The following is a 16,522-nucleotide window of genomic DNA, read 5'->3' as shown; positions in this document are numbered from 1 at the left end:
CCCGGAAGTCCAAAAATATGTTTTAACAGTCCAATATACAATTATCTATAACAACAACCTATACATATTATACTTATATATTAGCATCCCTGAGAATCCCTCTGGTTCCTCCCCCCCCCCATCCCCCTGGGCTGCTGCTGCTGTCTTCTTCTTTTCCATTCCCTCTATCTTTCTGTGAGGTATTCGACGAACGGTTGCCACCGCCTGGTGAACCCTTGAGCCGATCCCCTTAGGACGAACTTAATCCGTTCCAGCTTTATAAACCCTGCCATGTCATTTATCCAGCTCTCCACACCTGACGGGGCAGTTTTAACGTGGTCAGTCCACCTAACCTTTTTTAAAATAAATTTAGAGTACCCAATTCATTTTTCCAATTAATGGGCAAGTTAGCATAGCCAATCCACCTACCCTGCACATCTTTGGGTTGTGGGGGTGAGACCCACGCAGACACGGGGAGAATGTGCAAACTCCACACGGACAGTGACCCAGAGCCGGGATCGAACCCAGGACCTCGGTGCTGTGAGGCAGCAGTGCTAACCACTGTGCCGCCATGGTGCCCTCTGTCCACCTAGCCTGCATATCTTTGGGTTGTAGGGATGAGACCCACACAGACACGGGGAGAATGTGCAAACTCCACACGGACAGTGACCCATGGCCGGGATTCGAACCCAGGTCCTCAGCGCCATGAGGCAGCACTGCGCCACCGTGCCGCCCCATACTTTGGTCATTTTTAAGTACATCAGTAAAATCGGTCTTCAACATTCTCAATGCAGCAAAATATGAGCAAACTTTCATCAGCCTGCCCTCCTTCCAAGGAGTGAAATGCCCAGAGCTCATCACAGTTTGAGCGTCACTTCCTGCCCATGGTATTCCAGTCTGATTGGGATAATGGTCAACATTCCTTAGCCATTTTGTTTTCTGTTTTTATGGGTGCATTGGCTTTTAGCGATGAGTATCGTTTGTGATTCCCAGCTGCAGGATGAGGGATAGCTAATTGGTGAGGAGCCTGTGCAACCAGGTGCATTGTGTAGGGGAGAGGGGACAATGGCCTCGATGATAAAGTCACCGTGTCCGACTGATCATGTTGATTTGATGTTTTAAACGGCTTCCCTTTTTACAGACAGCAGATAAACAATATATTGAGGCATTTAATGATGAGCTTGGAGCATTTAAGGAGAGGGTCAAAGGTCGTGCTCAGGCAAGGATAGAAAAGGCAATGAAGGAATACGAAGAGGAGGAGCGTCAGAAACGGCTGGGACCTGGTGGGCTCGATCCTGTGGAGGTGTACGAAAGCCTGCCTGTGGTGAGGGGATTATTTTTTAATGATGCCTTGACTCTCTGGAGGGTTAACTGAGGAGTTCCATCGAAGACCTATTCGATATGTGATTTTTGTGCCTGTTTTCTTTCCGTTCCAACTGCGTACCTCGCTGGAGCCTGCCCCCCTCACATAGACTGGGGATTTTAGCTGCGATTTCTGTATCTGGGCCGTTCAGTCGCAAGTTCAAGTAGTTTCCTCACTTTCAATCTCTGGCACAATAAGTTCACGTCCCACCAGACATTTATTTTTCCAAAGTAAACCCAACTGCTGGTGTCAAAGCCTTGCCGATTACTGCACAACTTTCCAAACTGCCCAGTGCAGCTACTTGGTGGACCACGCAACCTGTCACAGATCCCGTAACAGCCTCCCCGAACAGGTGCCAGAATGTGGCGACTAGGGGCTTTTCACAGTAACTTCATTTGAAGCCGACTTGTGACAAAAAGCGGTTTTCATTTAACATAACATTTATAATTTGCTGATCTTGCCTGGCATTGCTCTCTGCCAGAGGATGCCCTCTTTTCAAGGTGGGTTCCTGATAACCGCCTGAGGTACAATGTGAACAAAAGTCACCCAGGCCAGTTCAGAGATGTACAGGTTAGGTGGATTGGCCATGCTAAATTGCCTCTTGGTGTCTAAAAGGTTAGGTGTGGTTACTGGGATAGGGTGGAGCCGTGGGCTTAAGTAGGGTGCTCTTTCCAAGGGCCGTTGCAGACTTGATGGGCCGAATGGCCTCCTGCACTGTAATGATTCTATGATGGGGCTTCCAAGTGACAAAAACTGGTAATTTCACTTCCTCGACTGATTTTTGGTTGATGTGGGAAAATGGAGGGAATTCCTGAGCTCAGTACTAATCTTATCGTGCATCACATTAAAAGGAGCAACGTGCTTGGAAATCCGAAATATAATTCGACTAGGGCCTGATGGGATCTACTCCAGAATACGGAGGGAGGCAAGGGAAGAAATTGCTGGGGCCTTGACTGAAATCTTTCTATCCTCGGGTGAGGTCCCAAAGGACTGAATAGCTAATGTCGTTCCTTTGTTTAAGACGGGTAGCAAGGATAATCCAAGAAATTACAGGCCAGTGAGCCTTACGTCAGTGGCAGGGAAATTATTGGAGAGGTTCTTTGAAACAGGATCTACTCACATTTGGAAGAAACTGTTTGAAGAGCGAGAGGCAGCATGGTTGGGTGAAGGGGAGGTCGTGCCTCACTAACTTGATCGAGTTTTTTGAGGAATGACGAAGGTGATTGATGAAGATAGGGGTTGGATGTTGTCTACATGGACTTCGGTAATGCCTTTGACAAGGTTCCTCATGGCAGACTGGTACAAAAGGTGAAATCGCACTGGATCAGAGGTGAGCTGGCAAGATGGATACAGAACTGGCTCGGTCATAGAAGACGGTAGCAGTGGAAGGGTGCTTTTCTGAATGGAAGGTTTGTGATTAATGGTATTCCGCAGGGTTCAGTGCTGGGGATTTTGCTGTTTGTAGTATATATAAATGATTTGAAGGAAAATGTAACTGCTCTGATTAAGTTTGTGGACGACACAAAGATTGGTGGAATTGTGGATATAGATTGGTTGGTGTCTTGGGCGGGGAGATGGCAAATTAAACATTTGTCTAATCCGGACAAATGAGAAGTGATGCATTTTGGAAGGTCTAATACAGGTGGGAAATACATAGTAAATGGCAGAACCCTTGAGAGTATTGATAGGCAAAGGGACCTGGGTGTACAGCTCCACAGGTCACTGAAAGTAGAGAAGGTAGTCAAGAAGGCATACGGCCTGCATGCCTTCCTTGGCCGGGGCATTGAGTATAAGAATTGGCAAGTCATGTTGCAGCTGTATAGAACCTTAGTTAGGTCACACTTGGAGTATAGTGTTCAATTCTGGTTGCCACACTACCAGAAGGATGTGGAGGCATTAGAGAGGGTGCAGAAGAGATTTACCAGAATGTTGCCTGGTATGGGGGGCATTAGCTATGAGGAGAGGTTGGATAAACGCGGTTTGGTCTCATGGGAACAACGGAGGTTGAGGGGCGACCTGATATAAATCTACAAAATTGTGTGTGGTCATAATTGTGGATGGTCAGAAGTTTTTTCCCACGGTGGAGTGGTCAATTACGTGGGGACATAGGTTGAAGGTGCGAGGGAAAGTTGCGCGAGGGCTGTTTTTGCACAGAGGGTAGTGGGTGCCTGGAACACACTGCCGGGGGAGGTGGAGGAAGCAGGGACGATGGTGACGTTTACATGAATAGGATGGGAAAAGAGGGATCCGGACCCCAGAAGTGTAGAAGGTTTTAGGTTAGGCGGGCAGCATGGTCGGCACAGGCTTTAAGGGCTGAATGGCCTGTCCGATGCTGTACTGTTCTTTGTTGAAGAGGAAATGGTGGAAATACTCGGCAGGCCTGGTCATTGGTGAAGAGGGATGTCTCTGATCGCCGTCTCTGACCAGGAGAGTCACAGAGCTCAGAAACGTTCTCCACCGATTTCCAGTTTATTCAGCTTTTTTAAAATGGCACTTGCCTCTTCATAATCCTTGATACTCCTCGTGAGTCTTAGAATTAGCAATGATAGATTTTCCAAATTCTAATAAATACTTGCGTTATTGGAGAGTTCCCCCTTTTGCTGATTCAAATTTTGCCAAAATCTTCTTTGCAGGAGATGAAGAATTGCTTTGATTCAAAAGATATTCAGATGTTGCAGGATGTCATCAGCAAATTGGAACCAACAGTGAGTATTTTTTGTGATACACCGGAAGCCCGTGCTGCTAGCTTAATCTGGAATTGCTGCGTCTGTGCTTTTCCTTTAGAGTCCCGCTTCCCGTTGCCTCACTCCCTGGTCAGGAACGTGAGAGACCTGGTGTAATTTTGGTTGAATATCAAAGCAGATTACAACAGCTGAGAAAGTGTCCGATAGGAGAGAAACTGTTTGAAGCGGTGCACTGCTTTGTAGAAGTTTCGTCAAGGAGCCAGCCCTTGCACATTGCACGTTCAGTCCCTAACCCAACTTGGTTGTGTTGACAGCTGTCACAGCAGCACTCAGACCAAGGACATGAATATAGAACATAACAGCGCAGTACAGGCCCTTCGGCCCTCGATGTTGCGCCGACCTGTGAAACCACCCTAAAGCCCATCTACACTATTCCCTTATCATCCATATGTCTATCCAATGACCATTTGAATGCCCTTAGTGTTGGCAAGTCCACTACTGTTGCAGGCAGGGCATTCCACGCCCTTACTACTCTGAGTAAAGAACCTACCTCTGACATCTATCCTATATCTATCTCCCCTCAATTTAAAGCTATGTCCCCTCGTGCTAGACATCACCATGCGAGGAAAAAGGCTCTCACTGTCCACCTTATCCAATCCTCTGATCATCTTGTATGCCTCAATTAAGTCACCTCTTAACCTTCTCTCTAACGAAAACTGCCTCAAGTCCCTCAGCCTTTCCTCATAAGATCTTCCCTCCATACCAGGCAACATTCTGGTAAATCTCCTCTGCACCCTTTCCAATGCTTCCACATCCTTCCTATAATGCGGCGACCAGAATAGCACGCAATACTCCAAATGCGGCCGCACCAGTGTTGTATAGCTGCAACATGACCTCATGGCTCCTAAACTCAATCCCTCTACCAATAAAAGCTAACACACCATATGCCTTCTTAACAACCCTCTCAACCTGGGTGGCAACTTTCAGGATTCTATGTACATGGACACCGAGATCTCTCTGCTCATACACACTGCCAAGAATCTTACCATTCAGCACTCAGTCTTCCTGTTATTCCTTCCAAAATGAATCACCTCACACTTTTCTGCATTAAACTCCATTTGCCACCTCTCAGCCCAGCGCTGCAGCTTATCTATGTCCCTCTGTAACTTGTAACATCCTTCCGCACTGTCCTCAACTCCACCGACGTTAGTGTCGTCTGCAAATTTACTCGCCCATCCTTCTCAGCAATTTATAAAAATGACAAACAGCAGTGGCCCCAAAACAGATCCTTGTGGTACACCACTAGTAACTGGACTCAGGTCTGAACACTTCCCATCAACCACCACCCTTTGTCTTCTTCCAGCTAGCCAATTTCTGATCCAAAATGCTAAATCACCCTGAATCCCATGCCTCCGTTTTTTCTGCAGTAGCCTACCATGGGGAACCTTATCAAACGCTTTACTGAAATCCATATACACCACATCAACTGCTTTACCCTCATCCACCTGTTTTGTCACCTTCTCAAAGAAGTCTATACGGTTTGTGAGGCACAACCTACCCTTCACAAAACCTATCTCTAATCAAATTATTCCTTTCCAGATGATTATACATCCTATCTCTTATATAAACCTTTCCAAGATTTTTCCCACAACAGAAGTAAGGCTCACTGGTCTATAGTTACTGGGGTTATCGCTACTCTCCTTGAACAAGGGGACAACATTTGCTATCCTCCAGTCTTCTGGTACTATTCCTGTAGACAAAGATGACTTAAAGATCAAGGCCAAAGACTCAGCAATCTCCTCCCTAGCTTCCCAGAGAATCCTAGGATAAATCCCATCCGGCCCAGGTAACTTATCTATTTTCACACGTTCCAGAATTGCTAACACCTCCTCCTTATGAACCTCAAGCCCTTCTAGTCTCGTAGCCTGAATCTCAGTATTCTCCTCGACAACCTTGTCTTTTTCCTGTGTGAATACTGACAAAAAATATTCATTTAGCGCCTCTCCTATCTTCTCGGACTCCAAGCACAACTTCCCACTACTGTCCTTGAATGGCCCTACTCTTACCCTAGTCATTCTTTTATTCCTGACATATCTATAGAAAGCTTTAGGGTTATCCTTGATCCTACCTACCAAAGACTTCTCATGTCCCCTCCTCTTAGCTCTCTCTTTAGGTCCTTCCTAGTTAACTTGTAACTCTCGAGCACCCTAACTGAACCTTCATGTCTCACCTTTACATAAGTCTTCCTCTTGACAAGTGTTTCGACTGCTTTAGTAAACCACGGTTCCCTCACTCGACCACTTCCTCCCTGCCTGACAGGTACATACTTATCAAGGACATGCAGTAGCTGTTCCTTGAACAAGCTCCACATTTCCATTGTGCCCATCCCTGCAGTTTTCCTCTCCATCCGATGTATCCTAAGTCTTGCCTCATCGCATCATAATTGCCTTTCCCCCAGATATAACTCTTGCCCTGCGGTATATACCTATCCCTTTCCATCACTAAAGTAAACGTAATTGAATTGTGGTCACTATCACCAAAGTGCTCACCTACCTCCAAATCCAACACCTGTCCTGGTTCATTACCCAGTACCAAATCCAATATGGCCTCGCCTCTCGTTGGCCTATCTACATACTGTGTCAGGAAACCCTCCTGTACACATTGGACAAAAACAGACCCATCTAATGTACTCGAACTATAGCGTTTCCAGTCAATATTTGGAAAGTTAAAGTCCCCCATAACAACTACCCTGTTGCTTTCGCTCCTATCCAGAATCATCTTTGCAATCCTCCCCTCTACATCTCTGGAATTTTTCGGAGGCCTATAGAAAACCCCTAACAGGGTGACCTCTCCTTTCCTGTTTCTAACCTCAGCCCATACTACCTCAGTAGACGAGTCCTCATCAAACTTCCTTTCTGCCACCGTAATACTGTCCTTGACTAACAATGCCACCCCTCCCCCTCTTTTACCACCTTCCCTGAGCTTACTGAAATATCTCAATCCTGGCACCTGCAACAACCATTCCTGTCCCTGCTCTATCCATGTCTCCGAGATGGCCACAACATTGAAGTCCCAGGTACCAACCCATGCCGCAAGTTCACCCACCTTATTCCGGATGCTCCTGGCATTGAAGAAGAAACACTTTAAACCACCTTCCTGCCTGCTGGTACACTCCTGCAACTTTGAAACCCTACTCATGACCTCACTATTCTCAACCTCCTGTATACTGGAGCTACAATTCAGGTTCCCAAGCCCCTGCTGAACTAGTTTAAACCCTCCCGAAGAGCATTAGCAAATCCCCCCCCCCCCCCCCCCCAGACTATTGGTACCCCTCTGGTCCAGGTGTAGACCATCCCATTTGTAGAGGTCCCACCGACCCCAGAATGAGCCCCAATTATCCAGAAATCTGAAACCCTCCCTCCTGCACCATCCCTGTAACCACGTGTTCAACTCCTCTCTCTCCCTATTCCTCGTCTCGCTATCACGTGAGATGGGGTGCTGCATGGCAGGACTCCAGAAATAGGGAGGGGCAAAGTACTTTTGTGGCCAGCGGTAAGAGGCGAGTGAAAGAGCACAGCAGAGCAATTCATTATGCGGAATTCGATTTTTGTATTCATGGGGATTGCAAATTAGTTCCTAAGAAGGTTTATACAGCCCCTTGAGTGTGACCCTGGATAAGTGTCACCCTGGATTATATATCTAAATCCTGGGGTAGAATTTCGACCCAGTGGGCCGAACTGAATTAAGTTGTCGCTTACGAGCATGGGAAATGGGCAGAAGTAGACCATTTGGCCCCTCGAGCCTGCTTCAGCGTGCAAGCAGATCATGACTGCTCCAGTTGTGGCCTTGGCTCCACTTTCCCCATAACCATTGGCCCACTTGTCGATCTAACATCTATTTAACTCTGCCTTGAATATATCACTGACCCAGCCCCGATATATCTCTGACCCAGCCCCCGATATATCACTGACCCAGCCCCCGATATATCACGGACCCAGCCCCCGATATATCTCTGAGCCAGCCCCCGATATATCTCTGAGCCAGCCCCCGATATATCTCTGAGCCAGCCCCCGATATATCTCTGAGCCAGCCCCCGATATATCTCTGAGCCAGCCCCCGATATATCTCTGAGCCAGCCCCCGATATATCTCTGAGCCAGCCCCCGATATATCTCTGAGCCAGCCCCCGATATATCTCTGAGCCAGCCCCCGATATATCTCTGAGCCAGCCCCCGATATATCTCTGAGCCAGCCCCCGATATATCTCTGAGCCAGCCCCCGATATATCTCTGAGCCAGCCCCCGATATATCTCTGAGCCAGCCCCCGATATGTCTCTGACCCAGCCCCCGATATATCACTGACCCAGCCTCCGATGTATCACCGACCCAGCCTCCGATGTATCTCTGACCCAGCCTCCGATGTATCTCTGACCCAGCCTCCGATGTATCTCTGACCCAGCCTCCGATGTATCTCTGACCCAGCCTCCGATGTATCTCTGACCCAGCCCCCGATATATCTCTGACCCAGCCCCCGATGTATCTCTGACCCAGCCCCCGATGTATCACTGACCCAGCCCCCGATATATCTCTGAGCCAGCCCCCGATGTATCACTGAGCCAGCCCCCGATGTATCTCTGACCCAGCCCCCGATGTATCACTGAGCCAGCCCCCGATATATCTCTGACCCAGCCCCCGATGTATCACTGAGCCAGCCCCCGATGTATCTCTGACCCAGCCCCCGATGTATCACTGAGCCAGCCCCCGATGTATCACTGAGCCAGCCCCCGATATATCACTGACCCAGCCCCCGATATATCACTGACCCAGCCCCCGATATATCACTGAGCCAGCCCCCGATATATCACTGAGCCAGCCCCCGATGTATCTCTGACCCAGCCCCAGATGTATCTCTGACCCAGCCCCCGATGTATCACTGAGCCAGCCCTCGATGTATCTCTGACCCAGCCCCCGATGTATCGCTGACCCAGCCCCCGATGTATCACTGAGCCAGCCCCCGATATATCTCTTGAGCCAGCCCCCGATATATCTCTGACCCAGCCCCCGATGTATCACTGACCCAGCCCCCGATATATCTCTGACCCAGCCCCCGATATATCACTGACCCAGCCCCCGATGTATCACTGAGCCAGCCCCCGATGTATCACTGAGCCAGCCCCCGATGTATCACTGAGCCAGCCCCCGATGTATCACTGAGCCAGCCCCCGATATATCTCTTGAGCCAGCCCCCGATATATCTCTTGAGCCAGCCCCCGATATATCTCTGACCCAGCCCCCGATATATCTCTTGAGCCAGCCCCCGATATATCTCTGACCCAGCCCCCGATATATCTCTGACCCAGCCCCCGATATATCTCTGACCCAGCCCCCGATATATCTCTGACCCAGCCCCCGATATATCTCTGACCCAGCCCCCGATATATCTCTGACCCAGCCCCCGATATATCTCTGACCCAGCCCCCGATATATCTCTGACCCAGCCCCCGATATATCTCTGACCCAGCCCCCGATATATCTCTGACCCAGCCCCCGATATATCTCTGACCCAGCCCCCGATATATCTCTTGAGCCAGCCCCCGATATATCTCTGACCCAGCCCCCGATGTATCACTGACCCAGCCCCCGATGTATCACTGACCCAGCCCCCGATGTATCACTGACCCAGCCCCCGATGTATCTCTGACCCAGCCCCCGATGTATCACTGAGCCAGCCCCCGATGTATCACTGACCCAGCCCCCGATGTATCACTGAGCCAGCCCCCGATGTATCACTGAGCCAGCCCCCGATGTATCACTGAGCCAGCCCCCGATGTATCACTGAGCCAGCCCCCGATGTATCACTGAGCCAGCCCCCGATGTATCACTGAGCCAGCCCCCGATGTATCACTGAGCCAGCCCCCGATGTATCACTGAGCCAGCCCCCGATGTATCACTGAGCCAGCCCCCGATGTATCACTGAGCCAGCCCCCGATGTATCACTGAGCCAGCCCCCGATGTATCACTGAGCCAGCCCCCGATGTATCTCTGACCCAGCATCCGATGTATCACTGAGCCAGCCCCCGATGTATCACTGAGCCAGCCCCCGATGTATCACTGAGCCAGCCCCCGATGTATCACTGAGCCAGCCCCCGATGTATCACTGACCCAGCCCCCGATGTATCACTGAGCCAGCCCCCGATGTATCTCTGACCCAGCCCCCGATGTATCACTGAGCCAGCCCCCGATGTATCACTGAGCCAGCCCCCGATGTATCACTGAGCCAGCCCCCGATGTATCACTGAGCCAGCCCCCGATGTATCACTGAGCCAGCCCCCGATGTATCACTGAGCCAGCCCCCGATGTATCACTGAGCCAGCCCCCGATGTATCACTGAGCCAGCCCCCGATGTATCACTGAGCCAGCCCCCGATGTATCACTGAGCCAGCCCCCGATGTATCACTGAGCCAGCCCCCGATGTATCACTGAGCCAGCCCCCGATGTATCACTGAGCCAGCCCCCGATGTATCACTGAGCCAGCCCCCGATGTATCACTGAGCCAGCCCCCGATGTATCTCTGACCCAGCCCCCGATGTATCACTGACCCAGCCCCCGATGTATCTCTGACCCAGCCCCCGATGTATCACTGAGCCAGCCCCCGATATATCTCTTGACCCAGCCCCCGATGTATCTCTGACCCAGCCCCCGATGTATCTCTGACCCAGCCCCCGATGTATCACTGAGCCAGCCCCCGATGTATCACTGAGCCAGCCCCCGATGTATCACTGAGCCAGCCCCCGATGTATCACTGAGCCAGCCCCCGATGTATCACTGAGCCAGCCCCCGATGTATCACTGAGCCAGCCCCCGATGTATCACTGAGCCAGCCCCCGATGTATCACTGAGCCAGCCCCCGATGTATCACTGAGCCAGCCCCCGATGTATCACTGAGCCAGCCCCCGATGTATCACTGAGCCAGCCCCCGATGTTTCACTGAGCCAGCCCCCGATGTATCTCTGACCCAGCCCCCGATGTATCTCTGACCCAGCCCCCGATGTATCTCTGACCCAGCCCCCGATATAACTCTGACCCAGCCCCCGATGTATCACTGACCCAGCCCCCGATGTATCACTGAGCCAGCCCCCGATGTATCTCTGAGCCAGCCCCCGATGTATCACTGAGCCAGCCCCCGATGTATCACTGAGCCAGCCCCCGATGTATCTCTGACCCAGCCCCCGATGTATCTCTGACCCAGCCCCCGATGTATCTCTGACCCAGCCCCCGATGTATCTCTGACCCAGCCCCCGATGTATCACTGACCCAGCCCCCGATGTATCACTGACCCAGCCCCCGATATATCTCTTGACCCAGCCCCCGATATATCTCTGACCCAGCCCCAGATATATCTCTGACCCAGCCCCCGATATATCTCTGACCCAGCCCCCGATATATCTCTGAGCCAGCCCCCGATATATCTCTGAGCCAGCCCCCGATGTATCTCTGAGCCAGCCCCCGATGTATCACTGAGCCAGCCCCCGATGTATCACTGAGCCAGCCCCCGATGTATCTCTGAGCCAGCCCCCGATGTATCACTGACCCAGCCCCCGATGTATCACTGACCCAGCCCCCGATGTATCACTGAGCCAGCCCCCGATGTACCTCTGACCCAGCCCCCGATGTACCACTGAGCCAGCCCCCGATATATCTCTGACCCAGCCCCCGATGTATCACTGACCCAGCCCCCGATGTATCTCTGACCCAGCCCCCGAAGTATCACTGAGCCAGCCCCCGATGTATCACTGAGCCAGCCCCCGATGTATCACTGAGCCAGCCCCCGATGTATCACTGAGCCAGCCCCCGATGTATCACTGAGCCAGCCCCCGATGTATCACTGAGCCAGCCCCCGATGTATCACTGAGCCAGCCCCCGATGTATCACTGAGCCAGCCCCCGATGTATCACTGAGCCAGCCCCCGATGTATCACTGAGCCAGCCCCCGATGTATCACTGAGCCAGCCCCCGATGTATCACTGAGCCAGCCCCCGATGTATCACTGAGCCAGCCCCCGATGTATCACTGAGCCAGCCCCCGATGTATCACTGAGCCAGCCCCCGATGTATCACTGAGCCAGCCCCCGATGTATCACTGAGCCAGCCCCCGATGTATCACTGAGCCAGCCCCCGATGTATCACTGAGCCAGCCCCCGATGTATCACTGAGCCAGCCCCCGATGTATCACTGAGCCAGCCCCCGATGTATCACTGAGCCAGCCCCCGATGTATCACTGAGCCAGCCCCCGATGTATCACTGAGCCAGCCCCCGATGTATCACTGAGCCAGCCCCCGATGTATCACTGAGCCAGCCCCCGATGTATCACTGAGCCAGCCCCCGATGTATCACTGAGCCAGCCCCCGATAGATCTCTCTATGCTCATTTTCAGTAATTATTATTTTTGAAATGTCACGCAAGTGCCTCGTTAAGAATGGATTTGCGTATTTTCCCAATGACAAACATTGTTAACTAATCTCTAGGTTCTGGCTTCCTGTCTCTCTCGGTTCTTTAATGTAGGTGTTAGTATTGCTGCTTTCCAATCTGCTGGGACCCTCCCAGGATCTCGGGAATTTTGGAAGATTACAACCAATGCCTCCCCTATCTTGGCAGCCATTTTTAAGACCCTAGGATACAGGTCAGCAGGTCCAGAAGTTGTCAGTCTTCAGTCCCATTAACGTTGCTTCTGCTTGGGTGGCACGGTGGCGCAGTGGTTAGCACTGCTGCCTCACGGCGCCAAGGACCCGGGCTCGATCCCGGCCCTGGGTCTCTGTCCGTGTGGAGTTTGCATATTCTCCCCGTGTCTGCCTGGGTCTCACCCCACAACCCAAAGATGTGCAGGGTAGGTGGATTCGCCGTGCTAAATTGACCCTTAATTGGAAAAGAAAATTGGGTACTCTAAATTTATTTTAAAAACACTTTTCTTCTTTCTCTCTACTGATGGTGGTTGTTTTTACGTTCCTCCCTCTCGTTCGCCTTTTTTGTTGTTATTGGGATTCTTTTTGTGTTGTCTACTGGGAAGACGGATACAAAATATACTTTAACACTAAATGCTGCAAGTGGTCTGTATCTCTGACTCTCTGGTCATTGGGGCTGGCCGTGTCGGGGCTGAGCATGTCGGGATATTGGACCAGGTGTGTCTTGTGAAGACCTTGGTGAGCATCTGCCCTTCTTATACACTCAACACACCTCCCAAAAAACCAATCCTGGGGTATTTGAGGGCACCCTGACGCTCTGCTATAGTTTTCATTGCCTTCTCTGGAAGAGCAGGTTTGAATATTGTTGAAACTGAATGCACTGTGCTGTTTCCAGGATGCCAAGTACTATATGCAGCGCTGTATTGACTCGGGGCTTTGGATACCGAATGCAAAGGCTGCAGAGGAGGAAGGAGAGAAGAGTGCAGAGGATGAGGATCCTGTGTATGAAGAAGTTAAAAAGGAAAGCAGTGAAGAAAAATAAACCTATTTTCTGTTTCTATATCTCCTAGTTTAAAATGCTGTGTTGAGTTACAGACTACATCCTGTTCACTGACCCATAGGGGTTCACGTATGTTCAATATGTCAATCTATTGAATGAAACGTTAAAGTCCTGTACAAATCAACTGCTTTTTGTATGAAAACACAAGTTTTGAGAGCATGCAGGCTGCTTTACTCTTTTGCAGTAACTCTGGATCAGCTGGCATCTGTGCAAGTGAAACCTCGATTGTCCGAGCGGCTGACTGCTTTCCCCATTGCTTCATTGAGTTAGTGCACGCCCCTCCGTGTGTGCTGAGCCGTGGAGCTGGGGAGGAGCCAGGTTCAGCTCCTGATATGTGCTGGGTTACCCCATTGTGATATCCTCCTGAGCAGCCTCCCACCTCTCGCTGCTGAGTCCTGTGCAGAGAAATAGGTTTCCTGGGAGAGGTACTGGAGAGAGAGAGAGAGAGAGCATATGAGCTGCCGTTGCCTATGGAAACAGACCCCCCCCCCCCCCACCCCACCCCCCACACACACACACACAAGAGTCACCGTCTTCAGGAGAGGAAGAAGTAATGTTTGGAAAGAATCCTTGGGCTGTTGAAAATTCTTCCAGGAACCAGGATGGGGGGGGGGGAGGGGGGTCTGTAAATCTCACTTATTTGATGTGTAAATAAAATTGGAACAGGAATATAATGGGGTGGGGGTGATGGAAAATTAAAAGCAGAAGCCCTGAATGAAAATATTGCAGACACTAAAATGTTTTTGCAATCCTGACTGGCAATGGCTTTGTATTTGAGTGTCCTTGCTGCACGGGTCCTTTCGCTCCCTCAGTCTGAACACTTACTGTGAGGTGACAGGTAAAATTGGTTCTGAATTTTCAGTGCCTGGTTTCATGGACAAGTTCTTTATTTTGCTTGGGTAAGGGAATTCCATCAGTCTCCATTCGTGCTTTTGTTTTCAATTCTTTTGAATGTTGAAACCATAATAGTATTCTCCATACCGGGTTTGACTTGTTACATTGTCTTCACATATTTGAAAGAATCCTGTGTGCTGCACAGATAATGGTTCAGATTATTCTGCTGAGGCCTGTGTTGCTGATGCTGCCTGCTACGGTGACCTGTTTGATCTGAGGTGGTTGCTGCTTACGAGCGAGGTAGTGGTTGTAACCTTTGTTTCTTGTTTTGACTACCATGTATGCAAATAAAGATACGATGCAGTAAATTATTGTCTTGGCGTTGTGTCGAAGATACCGGATAACTTTGTGCACATTTTTATTTTATCATTTTTTTTTTAAAATTGAGTCCCCAATTCATTTTTTTTTTCCTATTAAGGGGCAATTTAGCGTGGCCAATCCACCTACCCTGCACATCTTTTGGGTTGTGGGGGTAAAACCCACGCAAACACGGGGCGGATGTGCAAACTCCACATGCAACCCAGAGCCGGGATCGAACCTAGGACTTCGACGCCGTGAGGCAGCAGCGCTAACCCACTGCGCCACCATGCTGCCCCTCTTTGTGTGCATTTAAACTCTCTAAATTAGTTGTTTCTGTCCTAGATATCACTTTTAGTGCAGTGTTAACAGGGAACCACGATCTAAACTCTTGCTGGTAAGTGTTGATGGTGTATATGTTTGAACACTTGTAGTACGCATGTTTTCTTCACGCTTTACAGCTCCAATATTACCCTGTTCAGATGCACATTTCCAAGCTACCAGCTAACTCTCGGTAAGTGAATTTCTGTTCTGGATCCTTGTTCACGTGTATGTCCCAGTTTCAATTCCACTTTCGAGTTACATTGAGTTTCGGCGGTGTGTGTACAACTGTTGGCCTCAATATCTTCATCGAACGCGTTAAATTTGGTGTAAGGGAGACCGTTTAGATCTAGACTAATCCAAATCTATAACTCAGCAGACTGGGGGACCTCTGGTGGCAGCGCACAAGGTGGCCCCCATCTGAGTACTTGGTTTTATTTAAGCTCTTTTTGCCCAGATTCTGGGGGTGTTTTTACGCAAAATTGATGGTACAAGGTGCCCACGTGAGGTAAATGCCAAGAAAGACTAGGGCAAAAAAAATTGCTGATAAAAATTCTTGGTGGATTTGGAGGCATCTCGGTGGAGAAAATGGCAGAGGCTGCTCCTGTGACTCCGGCCACGATGCTTACCGGCGGCTTAGCAGTGGAGTTTGACAACTACAGGTGGGTTGTGTCCGGAGACCTTCGTAAGTCAATAAGAGGATGCCCTGGCTCCTATCTGATTGAAGTTGGAAAAGACCTCTGCTCGATAGACGGGCTTGGTGGGCGATTTGGGGAGTGGAGGCGGATCTTTCAAAGCACGGCGAACAAATCGCCTCACTAGAGGCTGAGATCACCCTGATGGATGGTGAAAATAAAGCACGCAGGGCCAAGATGTAGAGAACCGGGCTAGAAAGCAGAATCTCATAATTGTGTGGTTACCTGTGAGAGTTTGGAAGGCCCAACTCCAGAAAGTACTTCTCCGGGAGGGTGGATTCACATCGCTTCCCAAACTGGATCGAGCCCATCAGATACTCTGGCAGAAGTCCCGGCCCAACAAACCACCTCGGGAAGTTGTTTGTTTCCACGGTTTCCAGGAGATGGAACCGTCCCTGAAATAGGCTAAGGAACATTGGGGTTACAAGTGGGAAGATCCTCCGGGTTTACCAGGACGTTTGAGCTGAGCTGACAAAGAAGACAGGAGGCATTCAACAAGGCCAAAGCTGCCCTCTATAGAGTTTGGTTTGGGGTGGTGTACCCAGCTCAGATCCGAGTGACTTATAAGACGAAACATGAGCTTGGGTCGAGTTTATCGTGTTTTTTTTCTTTTAATAAATTTATAGTACCCAATTCATTTTTTCCAATTAAGGGTCAATTTAGCATGTTCAATCCACCTATCCTGCACATATTTGGGTTGTGGGGGCGAAACCCACTAAAACATGGGGAGAATGTGCAAACTCCACACGGACAGTGACCCAGAGCAGGGATCGA

The 16,522-nt window shown here is 50.1% G+C and overlaps 1 protein-coding gene across 1 annotated transcript in view; it reads left to right on the top strand.

The window, feature by feature from the left end:
- cdc37 (cell division cycle 37 homolog (S. cerevisiae)) overlaps window positions 1-14,743 on the top strand; it is a 36,447-nt gene extending 21,704 nt beyond the window's left edge. Inside the window, exons 6-8 of the mRNA XM_072490852.1 lie at window positions 1,121-1,303; window positions 3,976-4,047; window positions 13,377-14,743. Coding sequence (XP_072346953.1) covers window positions 1,121-1,303; window positions 3,976-4,047; window positions 13,377-13,523 — 402 coding nt within the window. The 3' untranslated portion in view covers window positions 13,524-14,743. The remainder of the gene's footprint in view (window positions 1-1,120; window positions 1,304-3,975; window positions 4,048-13,376) is intronic.
- The last annotated feature ends 1,779 nt before the right edge of the window (window positions 14,744-16,522 follow it).

The sequence above is a fragment of the Scyliorhinus torazame genome, chromosome 27, assembly GCF_047496885.1.
Source record: "Scyliorhinus torazame isolate Kashiwa2021f chromosome 27, sScyTor2.1, whole genome shotgun sequence".
NCBI lineage: Eukaryota > Metazoa > Chordata > Chondrichthyes > Carcharhiniformes > Scyliorhinidae > Scyliorhinus > Scyliorhinus torazame.
This window is presented reverse-complemented; position numbering and strand designations above follow the sequence as displayed.